The sequence below is a fragment of the Zootermopsis nevadensis genome, unplaced genomic scaffold (genome assembly GCF_977971745.1).
Source record: "Zootermopsis nevadensis isolate Lab colony 2312 unplaced genomic scaffold, Znev_1.0 Znev_ptg000028l, whole genome shotgun sequence".
NCBI lineage: Eukaryota > Metazoa > Arthropoda > Insecta > Blattodea > Termopsidae > Zootermopsis > Zootermopsis nevadensis.
In genome coordinates this window covers 20,462,087-20,485,531 of record NW_028259160.1, presented here as the reverse complement: position 1 = coordinate 20,485,531, position 23,445 = coordinate 20,462,087, and the positions used below count along the sequence as shown (strand labels likewise).

General features: G+C 39.2%; 1 protein-coding gene across 1 annotated transcript in view; it reads right to left on the bottom strand.

Annotated features, from left to right (window-relative positions):
- Positions 1-23,068, bottom strand: part of LOC110831703 (dopamine receptor 1) — a 355,076-nt gene extending 332,008 nt beyond the window's left edge. Inside the window, exons 1-2 of the mRNA XM_087357837.1 lie at positions 22,983-23,068; positions 21,327-21,566 (exon numbers count right to left, since the gene is read on the bottom strand). Of these exons, the coding sequence (XP_087213963.1) occupies positions 21,327-21,356 (30 nt within the window). The 5' untranslated portion in view covers positions 21,357-21,566; positions 22,983-23,068. The remainder of the gene's footprint in view (positions 1-21,326; positions 21,567-22,982) is intronic.
- Positions 23,069-23,445: the final 377 nt, after the last annotated feature.

Genomic DNA, 23,445 nt, shown 5'->3' with positions numbered 1-23,445 from the left:
TCCCCGAAATGGGTCTTGTTTTAAGCTCCTACGCGAACTTAATTCGATTTTCAATCAACCGATCCAGTTAAGACACGGAGCGGCGTGTTAGTGACTACCTGACAGAGACTGAATATTAGCCTGCCGCCTAAACGCCAAACTTGTGCACCACCCCTTTTCGACACACCACAAATACCTATTCAAAAAAATTCACAAATGCACTACATTCCTCTTTGCGTCATGTCCTATTGATAAGAAGACTAAGTTCACTCAGCCTTTTCCCGATAAATCGTTTATCCCCCCTCCCCCCCACCATGAACCTCAAACAGAATCTAAGAGGTTCCAGCAAAATGTTTTTTGAATCAATTTGTTTTTTTCTGTATGAAAGGCGATCTAAGTGTTCCTGGATTTAACCACTGGAATAACATAAGGAGACATGAATAAATTACAGTTTCTGCTAAGCAATTTCCTGCTTTTCCCAGCTGATTCGTCCCCTTTCAGTCTATTTACTTTACAAAGTTTCGTTTTATTATCTTTCGGCAAAGGAAATAGGTTGAATAACCGCAAAAATAATTGGAGATTATTTTCCTCATACAACTTCATTCTGTGCTTCTATATCGCACTAACATTTTCACGTTCTAAGTCTTGGTTCTAATCTATGAATTGTTCTCCAAGTACTGATTGATCACGTGATTATTCCTCGAAACAGCGAGATAAACGTAGGAGAAAGTCTTCAAGGCACGAGAGATAATTCTATACTATGAACCATAAATACGTTTTTTATTTTTATTTATTTGTAGTGTTCTGTCTGACGACAGGTCCATATGAACAGGATCCTTCCATCCTTTTCTCGGACTGGGACCTGTTCATATACGTTCTTGGCAGATGATCCAGAAGTGGTTTGCCATTGCCTTCTTCTGTGTGTGAATGGAGTAATTGTTGGGATGCCACGGAGGAGAAAACTGTGTTGCCTAGACCACGGCCTTGCCCAACACAAGTTATAAATTCGGGCACCGCCGGGAATCGAACCCGAGACCCCAGGATTACAAGGCCAGCGTTCTAACCGCTAGATCACCTCATCTTATTATTATTTAGTGATCTGTCTGACGACAGGTCCATATGAACAGGATCCTTCCATCCTTTTCTCGGACTGGGACCTGTTCATATACGTTCTTGGCAGATGATCCAGAAGTGGTTTGCCATTGCCTTCTTCTGTGTGTGAATGGAGTAATTGTTGGGATGCCACGGAGGAAAACTCTGTGTTGCCTAGACCACGGCCTTGCCCAACACAAGTTATAAATTCGGGCACCGCCGGGAATCGAACCCGAGACCCCAGGATTACAAGGCCAGCGTTCTAACCGCTAGATCACCTCATCTTATTATTATTTAGTGATCTGTCTGACGACAGGTCCATATGAACAGGATCCTTCCATCCTTTTCTCGGACTGGGATCTGTTCATATACGTTCTTGGCAGATGATCCAGAAGTGGTTTGCCATTGCCTTCTTCTGTGTGTGAATGGAGTAATTGTTGGGATGCCACGGAGAAACCGGGGAAGCCCCCGGAGGAAAACTCCGTGTTACCTAGACCACGGCCTTGCCCAACACAAGTTATAAATTCGGGCACCACCGGGAATCAAACCCGAGACCCCAGGATTACAAGGCCAGCGTTCTAACCGCTAGACCACCGTGGCGATTGGTAGGAACCAGCTGTGACTTCCTCAATGTCCGACATTAGAACTTAAGGAACTGAGAAAAATACGTAAACCTCAAGTCAATAATTCCAGTCTCTAGGCCGACGTTCAGTATTGGATACAGGAGTACCAATTTAAGCCTTAAATGAAGAGTGCCTACCCACACCGTGAATCAGTGGCACCAATTCACACCATAATGCCTTGCATCGTCTAAAGAGTTAGAGTTCTACGAGGCTTGTATAAAAGCCCAGTTTGCCTGCTCGTGGTTCCTTTGACGACGATGTAAATACCTCAGATTTCTGTAGCCTTCGGAATAAACCACTAAGTACCTCAGTCAGCACAGTCAGATTCAGGGGCCGAGATTTGAAATCGGTACCTACCGAATATGAAACAAGATTGTCAAACATTCGACGTAGATTTTCTTTTTCTAATCTTTGAAAGTGTATTCTTTATTCGCATATTCCGTAATACGACGGTGTTCTTACGACAAATACGATGTATTTTCCTGAATTTATAAGATGGGATCCATGAGAGTATATACGTAAACTGGCGGAAAACAAATCAATGATTCATTAAAATTCTAAGGAAAAGTCATCTAAACGAAAGTACTAGCAATATATGCAACGAAATGTTTGGAAAGGTACTTAATTTTAAATTAATTTTCTGTTAATACGTAAGAAAAGGTTAGGTTAGGTTAGGTTAGGTTAGGTTAGGTTAGGTTAGGTTAGGTTAGGTTAGGTTAGGTTAGGTTAGGTTAGGTTAGGTTAGGTTAGGTTAGGTTAGGTTAGGTTAGGTTAGGTTAGGTTAGGTTAGGTTAGGTTAGGTTAGGTTAGGTTAGGTTAGGTTAGGTTAGGTTAGGTTAGGTTAGGTTAGGTTAGGATAGGTTAGGTTAGGTTAGGTTAGGTTAGGTTGGGTTGGGTTGGGTTGGGTTAGGTTAGGTTATTTAAGTACCAACACAGATCCTTTAACTTCAATTTAAGTACACATGAGAGGTAGTGAGAGGAGAGGAGAAGGAATAAAAAGAAGAAGAAGAATAAGAAATAAAAACACTTAAGAATAAAAAGGCTCGTTCATACTTGAATATGGAACAAGAATAAATTTATAAACTGTTAAACAAATTTAAAAATGTATAAATGTATAAACATACCAAAATGGCAACTTAACTCAGCACACTTTTGTATAATCAAGTAACTGATAGATGTCAGAACGAATAATTTGTATGACCACTGGTACAGCAGCACGGGCGGCAGATATCACATCAAACGTTTGATAACGGCCACTAACAGATGGCACCATAAACAGTTCGCATGATCCCTGGCAGATGGGATCAAGATATGGTGACGTAATTTTGTCGCAGAGAATCATGGACAATGCTGTCGGTGCAAAGTGCGATTTTCCCACGTCAGGAATTCGATATTCCATCACGTTGATATAATCGATTGTAGACAATTATAACTAAAGAGTGTAATAATCTCGAATGACATAATGTCAAAACCAAATTTCATTACTGCCCGTCCATACATTATCTACTAACGAAATGCGTACAAACTGATATTACGTGTGGCATCATCAGAGGTGTCTCGAGCATGCGCAGTGGATCATGGGAAATGATGTAATTATCGTCCCACCACACAAATTATACCGTGCGTTACGTCTGCATTAAGGTTGTTAACAAATTATGAGTTAACGAATTTTCGACCAGCCTACACACACAATTTTCACGGAAATCCGGTCAGCTGGTCAGGAGTTATATCGTAAACCATGCAGTTTGTAGGAAAACCACTTGATTGGAGCCCAACATTCTCGGGTAGCGTCGTATTTTCTGCAAACCAGCTGAATATTCACGCAACATCTCCGAGTATCTCAGCAAGAGAGCTTGGCGTCGGTTGGGTTTTAGTGGTGAGTCAGATACAAATGTATTATTTAACAAATAACTAATTTAGAAAAATTATTCCACGAGTTTCTACTTACGTTTTATGAAATACATTAAAGACGAAATCATTATCAATTGTAATAGCGTTTGAAACACATCAATATTTTGTTGTGAAAAATAATATCGTGCAATCAATGTTATACGTCACAATAGTTTTCAGTTCACGAAAATGTGAAATATCCCGAAGAAAACATATATTTTACGAAAACAGACTATAGCTTTTCTGCTGGACAGGAAAAATGTCCGGGCTAGGATCACAGGTGCCATCTTCAGGGACATATATGATCCATGTCTCGACAAGAAAACATTGTCTCCTGGTTTAGGGCGATATTAAACTATTGTCTATAACTACTGGGTGTAAAATCTATGTTTACATATATTCAGTAAATTTAATCTGTTCTCTGATATGACGTACACTTAAAGATTTCATTAAAACTTGCCTTGTGAAACGATTCCCATAAACATACAAACCGAAAGAAATAGTCTGTAACTTTATAAACTATAACAAGACATAAATAAATGTGAGCAGAGAGGATTCTCCAGCCTCGAAGCTAAGTAGAAAGATACATATATTTTTTGTAGCCTGGTGTTCCAAGATAAATCCCCGACACAAATCCAAAATCGTGACGAACCGAGTGCTGAAGTAAGAGATCATATTTTGTATTCTGCATGAAATTCTATCCATTGCGCTAGAACAGAACTGAAATAATTCGACAGCCCTCGGACTATAGAACAAGTGCACGAAATATTTCCAACAAGTATTCAGAGGAGACAGCTACTTGAAGTACTTCGAGGAAAACTTTGCGTTGTGCTTCAGTGGGCTGAAGGAGAAACGTGTTCCACATACGAGTGATGTCAATCGGAGGCCCGCAGACCCCAACTGCCCGAGTCCGAGATACGAGGTGCGATCGGAAAGTTTTTAGACTGTGTTAATAGAGGGCGAACCGGATGTAGTACGAGCTTCTGCCGCTAGGGGGTGCGGCCTACATTCATAGTGAATCAGTGTGCAAGCCGGCATCATCTAATTAGCATTTGTTTCTTAGTTACGGGCGTTTTGGTAGTGCATTACACCGACCCTCCTGCGATTGCGGAATGGCGGATTTTCAAATTTTACCAAAGACTCGCCAAAACGGCTACGGAAACCTATGAAATGCTAAAGCAAGCATTTGGGGAGTCCGCAATGGGTCGTGCACAAACTTTTGTGTGGCATTCACGTTTTAAAAATGGCCGAACCTCTGTCGATGATGACGAGCGTTCTGGACGACCATCTTCGAGCACAACGCCCGAAAATGTTACGAAGATTCGGCAGGCCATTCACGAAGATCGACGTCGTACCATCAACGACTTGTGCGACATTGTTGGGATAGGCTATGGGACCTGTCAGCTGATTCTAAAGGAAGAACTCCACTTGCGACGCATCCTGTCTGAGGACCAGAAGCAGAATCGACTTCTCGTTTGTCAGGAGCTCAAAGATCTTGCAAGAACCGACCCCAACTTCCTTTCTAAGCTCCGTGTGACTTCTTCCTCTTCCCAAAGATGAAAATTCAGCTAAAGGGAAGGAGATTTGAGAAGATAGAAGAGATTCAGGCAGAATCGCAGATGGTGCTTGACAGGCTGACAAAGAAAGATTTCCAGGGATGCTTCCAGGCTTGGCAGCGGCGCTGGGATCGTTGTGTTCACTCCCAGGGGAACTACTTCGAGGGTGATGGATGAATTTAATACCTGAGATAAGTGTACGGGTTTTTATAGGCGCAGTCTCGAAACCTTTCGATCGCACCTCGTACAAGTGATAATGAAGATAGAAATACTTAAAAGTTCGGCTTCACAAAGAACCTCAAATTATCCCAAAACCCCCTTCAGACGATTTTTTCCTAGAGTTTTAGTTGCACACCTTTGGAATTCATAACTCAAAGACTTCAAAAATAAATGTTTCCTTATACCATTAAGGTATTGCTCTGAAGGGGTCCATACACGTGTGTTCCTTTCAAAGAACATAAAAGGAAATGTTCCAGCAAGCATCACGGAACTGTACCTTTTTATCAATTGGTGCTTTTGATACAAGGAGAATAGCCCACTTATTAAATTTTTCCTGACTTTGAATTTCAAAAACAGCTCTGAGTTATCCAGAACTACATCTCAGTCAGAGGATATTCTTTCTTGGCGTTTTAAAGGCTTGTTAGGGGTAGACGGTTATTTAAGATTCCCGTCGTAGAAATGTCAAAAACTGCAAAAAAAAAAATAATGATATCAGAAGAAGCTGTGTGTAAGATTGTCCGTGGGGTTCGAACTTTCCTGTTGTCTTCATAGAAACGGACCAAGTATTTGATTTTTGCGTTAAACATAATTATCCGCTTGAAAACACAGTTCGCCGAGAGCCACGAGAAGGAATATTAAGACGTGAAACATTACGTAAGCGACAAAATATATGATTTCATAGTATGGGAAATATCATGAGTTCTTTCTGTGGACAGTAACAGAGACAACATATAACGACAAAAATTGAATTAAAATGAGATGTCAAGCAGAAACTTTGACTGATAAATATTTTATATATGACTGATTACTATCTAAGTGTGTATAAGTAAGTATATATTAAATCTTGTCCGTCTAATCACAATAAATTCTTATTAAATATTAAAATATTACAATAATTAACATTTAAAATATTTAAAATATTAAATGATGTTCTTTATCGAAATATTCGATTTACATTAGAACATCACTTTTTCATGTTTCACGACATGTTTCAGTTCCTAAAAGAACCATCCTCAGGTGTATATACACCTGAGAATGGTAAATCGAATATTTCGATAAAGAACATCATTTAATGTTTTAAATATTTTAAATGTTAATTATTGTAATATTTTAATATTTTATAAGAATTTTATTGTGATTAGACGGACAAGATTTAATATATACTTATTATATCACAATATGACGCAAATTTATCATCTTATGTATAAGTAGTTAAAATGTTGAAAATGTTTATATACTTTAACGCATGATTAATTTTCTTTGAATAAATTTACTAAATATGTACCCAGTCACTACACGAACGTCACAAGTAACATTTATTTAGACAAATTTATTTTAGGCAGAATGTTATCGATATCATACAATTTTCTGTAAACTCTAAAAGATTTAAACTAATATCGTGGTAAAAAAATAATATATTTCTTTCGATTGGCCATAAACTGAGTTTGTTTGAAACATGACCTTTCTTTAATTGAGAGGTTCGTTTAGTTTTCGAGGCCTGTAGCAGAATCTGAGAAAGAATTTTACATTTACTTCGTATCGGAAAATGGAATAGTCATTTATGTAATAAAGGTTAAACCAAAATTCATCGGTGTTCGTTAAATACAAAAAGGTACTTTAGATCTATAATTAGAATCTGCATATGACTGCATTTTTATGCTATAAATATTCAACATCACAGGAGTAAATTATATTGCGACCACGTGCAATATGATTAGCATCACAATGTATTGGTTGTTTTCAAAACTGAAAAGAGTTTCATAATAAATTTCAGCATTTGTCTCTTCTGCTGTTCTAAAGATCAATACTATACAGGTCTTTCATCTCATTTTGGTCCAAGGAATGGAGGAGGACGTGCAGATGGTAAAACAGATTTCACGAAAAATGTTAAGATAAAATATCAGAGCTTGTGCAGCGTGAACATATTTGCAACAGTTAATTACACACACCACTCACTCATTATCAAGATAAACGGAGTTCAGTCAATACTTTTGGTCATGCCTAAGCATATTTCTCGCTACACTTAGCTAACTAACTTAGTTTTCTTCTGATTTAAGAAAGACAGAATTATTTGCAGTTTAAGCAGGGAAATATAGCTAACTTTATCAGCAGTAATGTCTCTGTAAAAACAACAAATAGGTTTCAGGACCAGTGATGTATATAACAATGCAAAGAGCGTGTTTCAACAAATAATAATAATTATTTCGTTAAAAATACTTTTTAATTTTGATTTTAATTCAGAATACTTTAATCCTTTTAACTTAAAATTGTATGAAATGTTGTAGGTTTCTCGAAACAAGTACCATTTTGTAGGATTTGAGGTTTTCACAGCGGTGAGTCTGAAGATTTCTGTCTTCTGGGTTGTTGCGCTGAGCAGTCTGGTCGATGTTTACCAACGTTTCAGAGGTCATACTGCCTCCATCATCAGGGCGATGAATATGAAGATTTCTGTCTTCTGGGTTATTGCGCTGAGCAGTCTGGTCGATGTTTACCAACGTTTCGGAGGTCATACTGCCTCCGTCATCAGGGCGATTCAAATCTAGCACGGCTCAATAACCCAGAAGACAACAATATTCAAGTACGACTTTGTAAATACGTACTCAGTACAAAGAATAACAAACTACTTTGAAATATTGCAATGAGAGTAATTTATTCTTTTGAGCGTGTGAATAATTAAAGTTTAACTGGTGCTTAATTAAGACGCTCTTTTAATCTCGGCACTAATAGGAATTGAGTGATAGTTTCAACCCCCCGAGGAAGACACTCGATATAATCACTGGAGCCCTGGAGCACGTCCGAGCGTTGTAGGGAATAGAAAACATTTCACCCCTGCATGAATTCGATTAATCGTCATCCAATCTGCAACCTAGTTTCCATATTGACTCTTCTTAATACGCTGTGGTCTTACCATATCGATATCTATCAGCGACATCTGTCACGATATCGACTCTTTTGCTCTCGTACGATCTATTCATGTAACTAACAGCCACAAAGTTCAATTTTGTATCGCCCATCTAACCACCGGCTGTGACGTATCGTAAACATCAGCTGAAAAGCTGATCGCTCGACCGCGAACAACACTGTGTGACGTAACACTGTAAACTATTCATCCGAAGCCCGGAAAAGAAGGAACTCCCAAAATTGACTTTTAAAATTGACGTCGTTAATCAATACGAACGATAGACAGTACATGAAGCTCCCGAGGAATGTGATAGTCCCTTTCCTGAATAGTCTCGATGCAGTTAATTTGTGTTAGTCAGATACGAATTTCCCATAACACAAAATAAAAACTTTCGATGTTGGGGGGGAATTATCGCTTTTCGAAACCAAATTTGAAAAACAAACAATATTTCGATTATTTTGACAATATCAAAGTAAAGTAAAGGAAAAAGTTGTCTCGCTACACGCCATGCAGACGTTTGGGGGGGGGGGTTAGATTAGTGGTAGACTGTTAGAAATATTAGTTCCAGCATAATAATCACTATTTCGAAAACATGAGAGGTTGGCGTATCTTCTACGAAGTTCATTCTTATTCATTGGACAATTGAATAAAAATTTTCTTGGATATTATCCATCGTCTAGTAAATATAAAACGTAAAACGACGTTTCGGAGATGGGACTCTATCTCCGTCTTCAGGTTCCTACACAGTTGGGCCCACTAGATAGAGCTAATCCCTATCTCCGGTGCGGAGATAGGGATAGAGTCCCATCTCCGAAACGTCGTTTTACGTTTTATATTTACTAGACGATGGATAATATCCAAGAAAATTTTTTATTCAATTGACTCTTCACCATCGTCAAGAAGTTTTAGATTCTTATTCATTGGGTTGACTACGTGTAGCACAATTATTTTGGAAATGTCCACGGTTATTTAAAATGAAGTTCATTATTAAGAATATGTATTTACATGGAACAGGGAATACATGTAGTCTCTTAAAATACTTTTACATTAATATCTACGAAGTCCGTATCTTCAGTTGATAAAACTTTCATGAATCCAATTTTTTCTGGGACCATTTTGTTGTCAATATGCATATGATGGTTTAACCTCGTGAACATAACATTCTCAATTAATTTAAAAAAAAGTAGTTAACAGTGAAATTGGCCTGTAGTTTGTCATACTAAATTGTCATATTCGCATACATTTGCGCATTCTCGACACTGAGATTTAATTTTCTTTAACGGGCCAATTTTTATCACTGATCAATTCGGGGAACATTCAATGTTGACAGCCAGTCCTCTTTCGTATACCGACAGTAAACAGGAAGGGAAATTTAAAAAAAAAATCTCTCAGTATGTCAGACGACGGCTGACTTCCGCTCATAATCTCCGTCAGCATTTCCACCCAACGTCGTCAGTACTTCCCTCTTCCAAGCCGAGTCAGTCTCTTCTACGTTGAACACCTGCTTGGTTAAATAGCAGATTTTTATTTATTTAGTGTTCTGTCTGACGACAGGTCCATATGAACAGGATCCTTCCATCCTTTTCTCGGACTGGAACCTGTTCATATACGTTCTTGACAGATGATCCAGAAGTGGTTTGCCATTGCCTTCTTCTGTGTGTGAATGGAGTAATTGTTGGGATGCCACGGAGGAAAACTCCGTGTTGCCTAGACCACGGCCTTGCCCAACACAAGTTATAAATTCGGGCACCGCCGGGAATCGAACCCGAGACCCCAGGATTACAAGGTCAGCGTTCTAACCGCTAGACCACCGTGGCCATCATTTATTTATTTAGTGTTCTGTCTGGCGACAGGTCCATATGAACAGGATCCTTCCATCCTTTTCTCGGACTGGAACCTGTTCATATACGTTCTTGACAGATGATGCAGAAGTGGTTTGCCATTGCCTTCTTCTGTTTGTGAATGGAGTAATTGTTGGGATGCCACGGAGGAAAACTCCGTGTTGCCTAGACCACGGCCTTGCCCAACACAAGTTATAAATTCGGGCACCGCCGGGAATCGAACCCGAGACCCCAGGATTACAAGGCCAGCGTTCTAACCGCTAGACCACCGTGGCCATCATTTATTTATTTAGTGTTCTGTCTGGCGACAGGTCCATATGAACAGGATCCTTCCATCCTTTTCTCGGACTGGGACCTGTTCATATACGTTCTTGGGAGATGATCCAGAAGTGGTTTGCCATTGCCTTCTTCTGTGTGTGAATGGAGTAATTGTTGGGATGCCACGGAGGAAAACTCCGTGTTGCCTAGACCACGGCCTTGCCCAACACAAGTTATAAATTCGGGCACCGCCGGGAATCGAACCCGAGACCCCAGGATTACAAGGCCAGCGTTATAACCGCTAGACCACCTCATCTTATTATTATTTAGTGTTCTGTCTGGCGACAGGTCCATATGAACAGGATCCTTCCATCCTTTTCTCGGACTGGGACCTGTTCATATACGTTCTTGGCAGATGATCCAGAAGTGGTTTGCCATTGCCTTCTTCTGTGTGTGAATGGAGTAATTTTTGGGATGCCACGGAGGAAAACTCCGTGTTGCCTAGACCACGGCCTTGCCCAACACAAGTTATAAATTCGGGCACCGCCGGGAATCGAACCCGAGACCCCAGGATTACAAGGTCAGCGTTCTAACCGCTAGACCACCGTGGCCATCATTTATTTATTTAGTGTTCTGTCTGGCGACAGGTCCATATGAATAGGATCCTTCCATCCTTTTCTCGGAGTGGAACCTGTTCATATACGTTCTTGACAGATGATCCAGAAGTGGTTTGCCATTGCCTTCTTCTGTTTGTGAATGGAGTAATTGTTGGGATGCCACGGAGGAAAACTCCGTGTTGCCTAGACCACGGCCTTGCCCAACACAAGTTATAAATTCGGGCACCGCCGGGAATCGAACCCGAGAGCCCAGGATTACAAGGCCAGCGTTCTAACCGCTAGACCACCGTGGCCATCATTTATTTATTTAGTGTTCTGTCTGGCGACAGGTCCATATGAACAGGATCCTTCCATCCTTTTCTCGGACTGGGACCTGTTCATATACGTTCTTGGCAGATGATCCAGAAGTGGTTTGCCATTGCCTTCTTCTGTGTGTGAATGGAGTAATTGTTGGGATGCCACGGAGGAAAACTCCGTGTTGCCTAGACCACGGCCTTGCCCAACACAAGTTATAAATTCGGGCACCGCCGGGAATCGAAACCGAGACCCCAGGATTACAAGGCCAGCGTTCTAACCGCTAGACCGCCGTGGCGTAAAAATAGCAAATATTCTTTAAAATTTACCAGATATACCAGGAAACCGGGTTAATGAGAGAAATATTTTGTTGATGCTTTGAGGTTTTTGTTTTTAACATCCATGAGGTTTGCAGATGAATTCCTCTTAAATTATTTTTCAGTCCAATTCGCCCGCATCCTTTCCGTGGTTTGGACCATCGAATACCTTGTCTATAACAACCGACTCATTCATTGAGGACCGTAAATTTCTTCAATTTGGACAGCGTCTGCAGTGACGGAACGAAGCATCGATATGTTAACTACGGTAACACTGACAATATTACGTGTATATTCTTTATTCTCGTACCTATTAACCACATCAATTATCTGCTGTAACATTATAATTTTCCTACGTCTCTTCATACAAAAATCAATAATATTTGAATAAAAATTTCCTTGAATATTTGAAAATTTTTATTCGAATAACTCACCATCGCCACGAACATTTAGATTTGATATCAATAAGATTATTTGATCGAAAAGCCACTTAATCCATATTAAAACATTTATTGGTGCTTCAAACTGAAAACAGTTCCACTTTATTAAAATACGCCATTTCGCAGTTACTACGAAACATCCAACGCAGATCCCGTCAAGTTGTAACCTGCTCGCACCAGCCTGTCATCTGTCTTCAGACAATCGAATTTGAAGGACGAATTTATTCACGAGTGTAACGAGTGTTCACTATTGAACACCGCGTGTCATCTCGTTTACACTTCACTTGAAATAATGAGTTAACAGATACATTTATTTATTCTCGTGTGTAAACCGTTTCTGATTAATGTATAATCTCCTCATTGAGTTGAATCAGACCTCATGTATCGCTTAACGCGTTGGATATTCCCGACACTTAATACAAAATTGCGTTTCGTTCTCTGATTTCAATGTAAGCTGTTTTTTTAAACACATAACATGTGCCAGGAATGGTTTGCGTAACATTTCGATACTTCTGTAGCATCCCACCTCAGTATTTCGCTAGCATGAATACGTAGAAAAGAAATCAATCAACACAGCGTTCATTAAAAATGGACTAAGCTCTATTCCTAGAACTTAAGAGAACGTATCACAGCCTGGGGTCCTGGGGTTCGATTCCCGGCTGTGCCCGAATTTATAACTTGTGTTGGGCAAGGCCGTGGTCTAGGCAACACGGAGTTTTCTTCCGGGGGCTTCCCCGGTTTCTCCGTGGCATCCCAACAATTACTCCATTCACACACAGAAGAAGGCAATGGCAAACCACTTCTGGATCATCTCCCAAGAACAGGTCCCAGTCCGAGAAAAGGATGGAAGGATCCTGTTCATATGGACCTGTCGTCAGACAGAACACTAAATAATAATAAGATGAGATGGTCTAGCGGTTAGAACGCTGGGCTTGTAATCCTGGGGTCTCGGGTTCGATTTCCGGCGGTGCCCGAATTTATAACTTGTGTTGGGTAAGGCCGTGGTCTAGGCAACACGGAGTTTTCCTCCGGGGGCTTCCCCGGTTTCTCTGTGGCATCCCAACAATTACTCCATTCACACACAGAAGAAGGCAATGGCAAACCACTTCTGGATCATCTGCCAAGAACGTATATGAACAGGTCCCAGTCCGAGAAAAGGATGGAAGGATCCTGTTCATATGGACCTGTCGTCAGACAGAACACTAAATAAAATAACACATTTTTATACACAAGTCACAGTTGCATTGTCAAACCCTCTGACGTCCTCTATGAGAACAAAGACAAATCTTGCACTCCAAAAGTCATTCACTGAACAAACGTTAAAAGAAACAGATGTTTTAGAAGCAGAATCTAATTAATTTACAATTGCCTGTAAAACTCGAGTAATGGACTGAACTATTTTAAAAACCTCACATAATTTTCATTAGGAAGTAAGAGACATGACATTAAACATTCTGAGGATTTCGTTTTCTAACGAGATTGTGTCTCGCTCTTCAGATATTCTTGCAGATAGCAGCGCTACAACGGAAAGACAGAGAAGCATGGCGGGATTTTACGGAACTACTCTGATGAGGGAGTCACGAGTAAACAATTGACAAACGCGAAGAAGCAGCTTTAAGAAATGCAAAAAAAAAGAATACAATGTGCTCAAAAACTACATTCAAGAATCGACTGATGCACTTTGCGAGTTAAAAATTAAGTAAACAAAGAAATTATTGGATTTGGTACTCGCAACTTCTATATTATCATCTCAGTCATTACAGATGAGACAAATGCATAGAATGAATGGTCTGTTACAAAACGTGAAGCAAAGCGATCTCTCTGGAAACCTATCTGTAGATGGAATGATAATATTAAAATGGATTTTGAGGACATGAGATTTTAGAATACCTACTAGAATCCTCGAAATACGATAATGAATTTCGGGCACTGCAGGTAATTTCTTGACTGAGTCCCAGAAGATCTATTTTTCACACAGATAATTAGCCATGTAGTAAATATTTTTAAAATATACGTATATTGAGGTCAGTCTGCCTAGTGTTAGCCCGATTTATATTACTGACATAAATCCACGCATTTCAGAAAGTGCATCAAACAAGAAATTTCATCAGAAAGCTCCACTTTTCAGGTCATGTAAGTCTTGGGAACAGTCTGGAAGGGTCAGAAAGTTTTGCCAACTGCTAAAAAATACGACTAAAGTGACTACGAGGAGTACGAACGGCCAGGAACTATTGAACGCATAGACGACTATCGGATAGTGACGCAAAGGACAAACGTTCCTCCAGATCTCATCAATCTATTTGAATTCAAAACCAGACTTCCGCTGTAAAAATCTGAACGTCAGTCCATTGACACAAACACGCTGAAGAAACGCTTAATTTGACATTCCAGCTGTTCGTTGGCTGTCGCATTTCAAACCAAAATTAAAGGACGGATCTCTAGAGATCTCCACTTTATTCTCATGCATTCCATAAAATAAATATCGGGTAAGAAATTACTTATATCGTGTCTTCATTCTTTATCCTCTCCTCCCGTCTTTTTATCGTCCCAATTATTTCAACGTTTTCTTCACAAGAATTAATAATTCCAAAATCTGCCTAATGATAACAGCATTATATAACAGAATGCCTTGTTATTTACAGTTGTTACTGAAAACTTTATGCCGGCCGGGGCGTGATGCTGACCATTCACCCCCATCTAGTGACGAGGTCAAGGAAGCGAGGAGCTATACCTTCTCTTCCCCCAAGCGCCTACATGGCGTGTAGTGGGACAAACTTTAACTTTACTTTTACTGAAAACTTTATGCAGTGCGTTCATTGATAAAATTAAAAGCAATTATCACTTCCAGGCTTCCAGCATCAATTGGATACGTCAGTAGTTATGCCTTGATGGAGCGATACTCGACTAGTAGCAGGAAAACCCTACAGTTTCTGACGGTCGCCGGGAAGTAACTTTATCAGTGATCTCGTGAGATCATTTGTCAAAGCAACTAAACACGGAAATATTTAAACGGCTGTTAATAATAGTCATTACATTCAACATTTCCGCGTTTCTTAAACTCAACTTCCTCCGAGTCTCCTTTCCACTGACAGACATATAGTCTATTAATTTAAATATTATTCCCAACCTCTTTTACGTATCTGAATATAAACGTCGATAATGCTCTGTTAATAAATAAATTAAACGTACCCAACAAGATATATATTTGAGGTTGTCGATATGATGACAATACAAAGTATATCGCAGTTTTTCATTGTCTAGTGCAGTGGTTGTCAACCTGGGGTACGCGTACCCCCGGGGTACGCGAAGACATCTTAGGGGGTACGTGAAATTTAAAAATATATATATTATTTTATGAAAAACACTGAATAATCAGTAATGTAATTTATTTAATTTATTTTAGATGTAGATTATATACTATGTATAACTTGAATTATACACCAACAAATTTGGGGGTACAAAGTTGAAGAGAAATTATATCTGGGGGTAAGCGAAGACATCTTAGGGGGTACGTGAAATTTAAAAAAATATATTATTTTATGATAATCACTGAATAGTCAGTAATGTAATTTATTTGATTTATTTTAGATCTAGATTATGTACTATATATAACTTGAATTAAACACCAACAATTTTGGGGGGTACAAAGTTGAAGAGAAATTATATCTGGGGGTACGCGAACAAAAAAGCTTGAATACCACTGGTCTAGTGAACATACCTTTGACAGGAGTAGACAAGAGATGACTATCTTCTGGGTTGTTGCGCCGTGTATTCACTTAAAAGTTTAAAGACGTTTCAGACGTTCCTGCTGCCTCCATCATCAGACTACACGGCAACCCAGAAAACAGCCATCTTCAGACTCACCGCCATGAAAACCTCAAATCCTACAGAAGCTTACTACCTGCATCACAACATTCATCATGGAGACAGTAGGTGCCTCTGAAACGTCGGTCAAACTCGTTGCAACACCTCACAAGAAAATCAAGTGGATAGAAATTTAAAATAATTTTGCGTTGAAACTCACACAAATGACAAAAGACAAAGAAATTCTGATATCCTCTGATGTTTTCAGATATTAACCCTTTGAAGCCGAAGATCGTCTGAATATTATTTATGAATTCAGTCCGTACCGCGAAGAAAACACTACACCTCATCATTACGAAAATCAGCTGGTTAACCCTTTGAAGCCAAGCTCGTCTTCATAATATTTATGAATTCAGTCCGTACCGCGAAGAAAACACTACACCTCACCATTACGAAAATCAGCTGGTTAACCCTTTGAAGCCGAAGCTCGTCTTCATAATATTTACGAATCCAGGCCGTACCGCGAAGAAAACACTTCACTTAACCATTAGAAGTCGAATCAGGCGGTACCACATAAGATTTAACAAAAGAACATCCCGGTCAAAGCCTTAAATATACTCACATTGGACAAATCAGTGTTTTGCACCGATATAACTTCTCCGTGTGGTGTAAAAGGCAACACAGATACTTATTTCAACAAGGCATTGAAGCAGAGTTCAACTACGATTGTGCAGATAAAGTTATATCTTATAGAACTTCTGCAAATTCCTACTCGTACTTAACACAGATCGCAAGCAAATTCAGTTCTGCGTCTGATTTCTGAGGCAATGAGCGAAAGGTTACAATACATGACACAGACAGAATAAGACTCAGTCAGCTCGTTCATCTGTCACTGTTTTCCCACGTTGTTAATGCGGATATCAATAGAATTCTAATTAAAGGAGATTATCTCAACTTCACAGACATCGCATCTGTTGTTATAGGTTTCTATCTCTGCAGCTATTGGCTCATTGGACAATGAGGTGTTTCTGAACTGTGGTAGTCGAGACACAATATATCAGGTTAATTAACTTCTAAATTTGCATTGCTATCAGATCATAGTGACACCACAAACAGTAAATTCAAAGGGATTAATTATATCTATAGACGCTCTAAATTTTATGTGCGGACTCTTCAAATTTGTCGTCCGTCTAAACACTATGAGTAAGTTGAATATATAAAAACTAACTAACCAACCAGATGGCTTACCGGACCCTGTCCTGGACCAACAAAATCCAATCTCCTTCAACTCCTATCTCCCATAGATCCTGCCTGAGATTATCCTCCCATCTACGTCTAGGTCTCCCCAGAGGTCTCTTCCCCTCAGGCTTCCCAAATAGTGGACCCAACCAACCAGATGGCTTACGGAACTCGAAGGTTCATCACCGAATTAACCAAAGCCACCCACCGGACCCTGTCCTGGGCCAACAAAATCCAGTCTCCTTCAACTCCTGTCTCCCATAGATCCCGCCTGAGATTATCCTCCCATCTACGTCTAGGTCTCCCCAGAGGTCTCTTCCCCTCAGGCTTCCCAAATAGTGGACCCAACCAACCAGATGGCTTACCGAACCCGAAGGTTCATCACCGAATTAACCAAAGCCCTCCACCGGACCCTGTCCTGGGCTAACAAAATCCAGTCTCCTTCGACTCCTATCTCCCATAGATCGCGTCTCAGATTATTCTCCCATCTACGTCTAGGTCTCCCCGGAGGTCTCTTTCCCTCAGGCTTCCCAAATAGTGGACCCAACCAACCAGATGGCTTACGGAACTCGAAGGTTCATCACCGAATTAACCAAAGCCACCCACCGGACCCTGTCCTGGGCCAACAAAATCCAGCCCCCTTCAACTCCTATCTCCCATAGATCCCGCCTGAGATTATCCTCCCATCTACGTCTAGGTCTCCCCAGAGGTTTCTTCCCCTCAGGCTTCCCAAATAGTGGACCCAACCAACCAGATGGCTTACGGAACTCGAAGGTTCATCACCGAATTAACCAAAGCCCTCCACCGGACCCTGTCCTGGGCCAACAAAATCCAGTCTCCTTCAACTCCTATCTCCCATAGATCCCGCCTGAGATTATCCTCCCATCTACGTCTAGGTCTCCCCAGAGGTCTCTTCCCCTCAGGCTTCCCAACCAATACCCGGTGCACACCTCTTGTCTCATCCATGCGCGCTACATGCCCAGCCCATCTCATTCTTACAAAATCTTAGTAGCAAAGTAGATAAGACACATAATACGCACGACCACTAACAAAGTTAAACGCAAATGTCACTTCTCGGCATGCATGACTCACCGCAAAACATTTTTCCGATAAAATTGAAGTATCCCTAGCGTAATATAATTAAAACAACTTACTTGTATTATAATAACTACAGAAAATAATGTTCCTCTATAAACACTTTGTACCATTTTAGTACCTTAACAAGTTTGTCCTGAATAACTTCCAAAATCTCTTGTATATTTTCCTTTGGTTCTTATTCCACATGGGATTTCGTTCTGTAAACTTTGTCCTTGAAATATCCCAAATGAAAGATTCTAATAGGGTATAAGATCAGTCGGATGTGATGGCCATAAATTATGACCTATTATTCTATTAATATTAGTCTCATATACCTATTAGAATTGTTTCTGCATTGGGTATGGGCCCAATAAATATTTTAGTATTCTCTGCACGCCATATGCCAGCTTTCACGTCGTGAATAAAATGCAGATTAACATAACTCCAGTATGGACTATTTTGGGAGAGAGCATTATGAGTTGAAATGGAACCATGATTCATCTGAAAATAAATTAAAATAAGGGTAAATTCCAGCGTCATTGACTGGAAAAGTCTAATCCATGTCGGACTGCACACATACGAGGTGCGATCGGAAGGTTTCTAGACTGCGCGTATAAAAACCCGTACACTTATCTCAGGTATTAAATTCATCCATCACCCTCGAAGTAGTTCCCCTGGGAGTGAACACAACGATCCCAGCGCCGCTGCCAAGCCTGGAAATCTTTCTTTGTCAGCCTGTCAAGCACCATCTGCGATTCTGCCTGAATCTCTTCTATCGTCTCAAATCTCCTTCCCTTTAGCTGCATTTTCATCTTTGGGAAGAGGAAGAAGTCACACGGAGCTTAGAAAGGAAGTTGGGGTCGGTTCTTGCAAGATCTTTGAGCTCCTGACAAACGAGAAGTCAAGTCGATTCTGCTTCTGGTCCTCAGACAGGATGCGTCGCATGTGGAGTTCTTCCTTTAGAATCAGCTGACAGGTCCCATAGCCTATCCCAACAATGTCGCACAAGTCGTTGATAGTACGACGTCGATCTTCGTAACATTTTCGGGCGTTGTGCTCGAAGATGGTCGTCCAGAACGCTCGTCATCATCGACAGAAGTTCGGCCATTTTTAAAACGTGAATGCCACACAAAAGTTTGTGCACGACCCATTGCGGACTCCCCAAATGCTTGCTTTAGCATTTCATAGGTTTCCGTAGCCGTTTTGGCGAGTCTTTGGCAAGAGATTCAGGCAGAATCGCAGATGACAGACTGACAAAGAAAGATTTCCAGGGATGCTTCCAGGCTTGGCAGCGGCGCTGGGATCGTTGTGTTCACTCCCAGGGGAACTACTTCGAGGGTGATGGATGAATTTAATACCTGAGATAAGTGTACGGGTTTTATACGCGCAGTCTTGAAACTTTCCGATCGCACCTCGTATGGGTGGGTCTCTTGTGCATATTTATAAATAAAGCAACATACTTTCCAGTCAAATTGTTATTAATATTGTAAAATATTATAACAGTGACCATTGCTTCATTACGAGAAAGTATTTAACACGTGACATAATAGAATCATTGGAGGAACTTTTAACATTAAAATAAGCTTAAGACTTAATATTATACACGTAACTGTCCACAAAGTAACTTCACTAAGCAAACTCATCTAACGTCTAAGATTATTCGAAAGTCTTTAAGTCATTATCACTGAAATTCGTTTGTTTTCAAAGTTACTAATATCTCCAAGTCATACTAAATGCGAGTATTTTAATATGTTGGTAGGAGTGACAGTTTACACCGAATTTTAACGCGACTTCAGGACGACATGCAAATACTATTGACATGGGAACTAATATTTTAATATTTTCCGTCAAATCACAATTTTTAATAAGATAATAAAATATAAAATATTTAAAATATTATTTCACGTTCCGCATCGAATGATCGATTTACAAATTGGAACGTCCAATTTGTAAATCGATCATTCGATGCGGAACGTGAAATGATATTTTAAATATTTTATATTTTATTATCTTATTAAAATTGTGATTTGAAGGAAAATATTAAAATATTAACTTAATTCACAATATGACGCAAATATACTACCTTATGACATAAGAACGTAATACCTACGAAAGTCTCAAGATATCCACGTGACCCAATACAATTACACAGACTTCAATTCGTCACTGACTAAAATCCGTCATAAAATATCTTTGCGAGTCTCGACCACGAACTTTCAGGTTAACTTAGAACGGAATTTCGATATACTTAAGATGATTCCTAACCAGTATAATATTTTACGTCTATTCTCCGTCTGTCACTATTATAACTACACAGAGTTGTATATAATTAATGTGTACGAAGTGCCTTCTGAATTTTAACACTTAAACTTATTTCAAAAGGTATAAATAACCCTTTTCCCGTTCTCATGAACACGAGTAATCTTAATTTACGACACATCCTGTGCGTACAGACATTGACAAACGTCTGGGGGAGATCTCAGAGTGACTGTGATTGGTACGAGGCGGAACGGAGTTCATAAGCCTCTGACTTCAATTCAAAACACGATTAAAACCAGATCTGTGTCCAATGATGTTTTCCTTACTATCAGTAGCATGCAATAATTAATCTATAAATACGTTCTAAATAATATTATTTCCTATTCATTTAAAGTCTAGTGCAACGTTAAACGTATTAAAGATGGCTACATAACATTTGTTGATGTCTACTTGGCTTTTCAATTTACGTAGACTAGAAAATCAATATTGAATCTCAATGAAGACATCACAATTCCTAATGCTTCATTCTGATAACTAATAAAAATTAAGTTGTTAAGAAGTAAAATTCTCATTTGACACAAATAAATGTCTTTTAGTAAACAATAAACTAGCTGCCAGAATTTGTAAAATTTAAGATTCTTTGTCCGAAATTTAAATAAAACAGACACTGTGTTAGAAGTTTATATAAACCTTCAATTTATACCATTAATAATATAACGAATTCATCTCGGGTTACCAGACGTGTAAGTTGGTTTAATGAAGAGACCACCGACCCTGAAGACGAAGATGGTTGTCGAAACGTCGCCATGAAAGCTTCAGACCATACGACTAATAATACTTTTACATCACTACAACATTTCACCTAACGCACGTGTGGTTAAATTTCTATTTGATTTGATTTTTGAAACATGTCACTTACCTGGTATTCGTTGAAGTAATCTCCCTCCATCTAGAATGTGTTCTTCTCCCCCTTATGTGGCTGATCACAGTAGAATCTCATCGTTAAAAAGTCCTTTCCCAATTCAAAAGTCTGTATTACACCGCAAAACACATGATAGTCTTCATCAAAACTTAACTAAGAATTTTCATGATAATCGATAAAGCACACGCTGTCAAAACAAGATGAAAGTCTTATTTGCGTAATCCACAATAAATCACTCTGAAACCAGAAATACTTTCAGGTAAATTATCCGATCTGCAAACTATAATACAACTCACTAAAAACCAAAACAAATTGTCTTTGTAGAAACAAACGTGAACTGTTACATCGTTTGAACTAACTCAATGTGAAATAACAGGATCTCGATATATGAGGATCGATATTTTACATTCGTCACTGCACAATGATCGATCAATCGCTCGTGAAAAGTCGAAACCTACTTTGGGACGCATCGCAGTTTCGTTAACAAATTGGATTCGATTATCGATCAACACATCGCATTCCTGTGATGAACTACACATCGTACGTTTTTAATAAAAATGAAAAACGTCATTTTTCTCAGTGTCAACGCCTATTATGTGAAAAATAGATCGGATTCCTTAGCAGATTATTGTGATAAACAGACAGAAATAAAAGTTTTTTTTAAAAAAAAATACTTGTTTTCAGTGTGTAAAGTATATGGTGTATTCAACAGTTTCAATTACGACCTCCAAAATTGCATGCATTGTAATAAGTCATTAATTAATTAATTAATTTACCAAAATAAAATCATAGTCACGACTTTGAAAAACATTTAACTACACTTACGTCCACTTCGTAAACTCCAAACTACTACTAATATTAAAACACTGACGTTTCTAGAACTCGTGATTCCGGCGCCATTTGACTAATTTAGTTTTTAAGGAATCCTGCTCCGTGAGTCAGGCCGTCACAACAACGTACATCAGAACAAGAGAACATCGCATAGTAACAAGCGACTTCAAGGCCACACGAACGCCGTTGCGTGCCAATGTTGTTTACGTACATGAACAAGAAACGTAAAGATCAAAACTGAAACACAGCCCACTTGTCTCACGTGACGTGTGTATTTAAAAAAGAACATTAAACTTTACTATACAAATTTGTATTTTCAAGTTATATACCGGTATATGAAAACCCCATATCGTGGAAGATCATTGCTGTTGACCCAACAAAATGTGTTAAGCACACTGAAATACCAAATAAAGTCGTGAACATTATCAGTTGTATACTTCCTGCAACACGTAAATTATTCTACCAAAATTTATATATACGCAGATTTAATAATAAACTTTTATGTGTATTCGATATAAATTTAGCCACGTGGGTTGTTAGGAACCCGACACTTGACATTTAGAATCCTATTTCGTGGTCCGATTGTTTGGTTACCGTTTGAAAACATCACTACTGAAATACCAATTGCATGCTAGACACTATGAAAAATTTCGTCTCTACCAATTAAACTATAATGAAAATTACGTAACTGAACTATTTCCTGTAGACTATTTACAACTTTCCGTAAAGTTTTGAAATTTTGAAAAGGAAACCAGCCTTATATAATGTGGGACTTTGCAGCGTGTGGGGTTAAACTACAGTCATTTGTTATGTCTCACTTACGAAGGAACAGCCCGGCGATACAACTGCTTCAGTCAGCAACCGACAACTGAACACAGCGCCTCGAAGCGTCAGGGAGAGCTACGATGCGCAGGCGCGGAATGAACGTACTCTCCCGCTCAGTCGCACGACAATCGAAAATCACACTTATCTGCTTGACTCTGGGATTCGTCATTTAGAACGCTGTTTACAATTCGCAAAGTCACCAATATCATATATAAAAAGAAAATTCAATAGAAATCAATACTCAGTGGGTTGCTATTATTCTAGAGATAACTCTGACGACTTACCAACTGTTGTAAATATTTTTGGATTTTTTTTTTAAACTTTTACTTCTAAAATAATTTTTTCCCAATCATTTAAAAATAGATGACCACTAAATACGAAACAGCAGCTTAAAATTACGTGAGAGTCAGTGGATCAATAATAAATTCTGCAGCAGTTGGCATCCCTGTTTCCAGTAAGT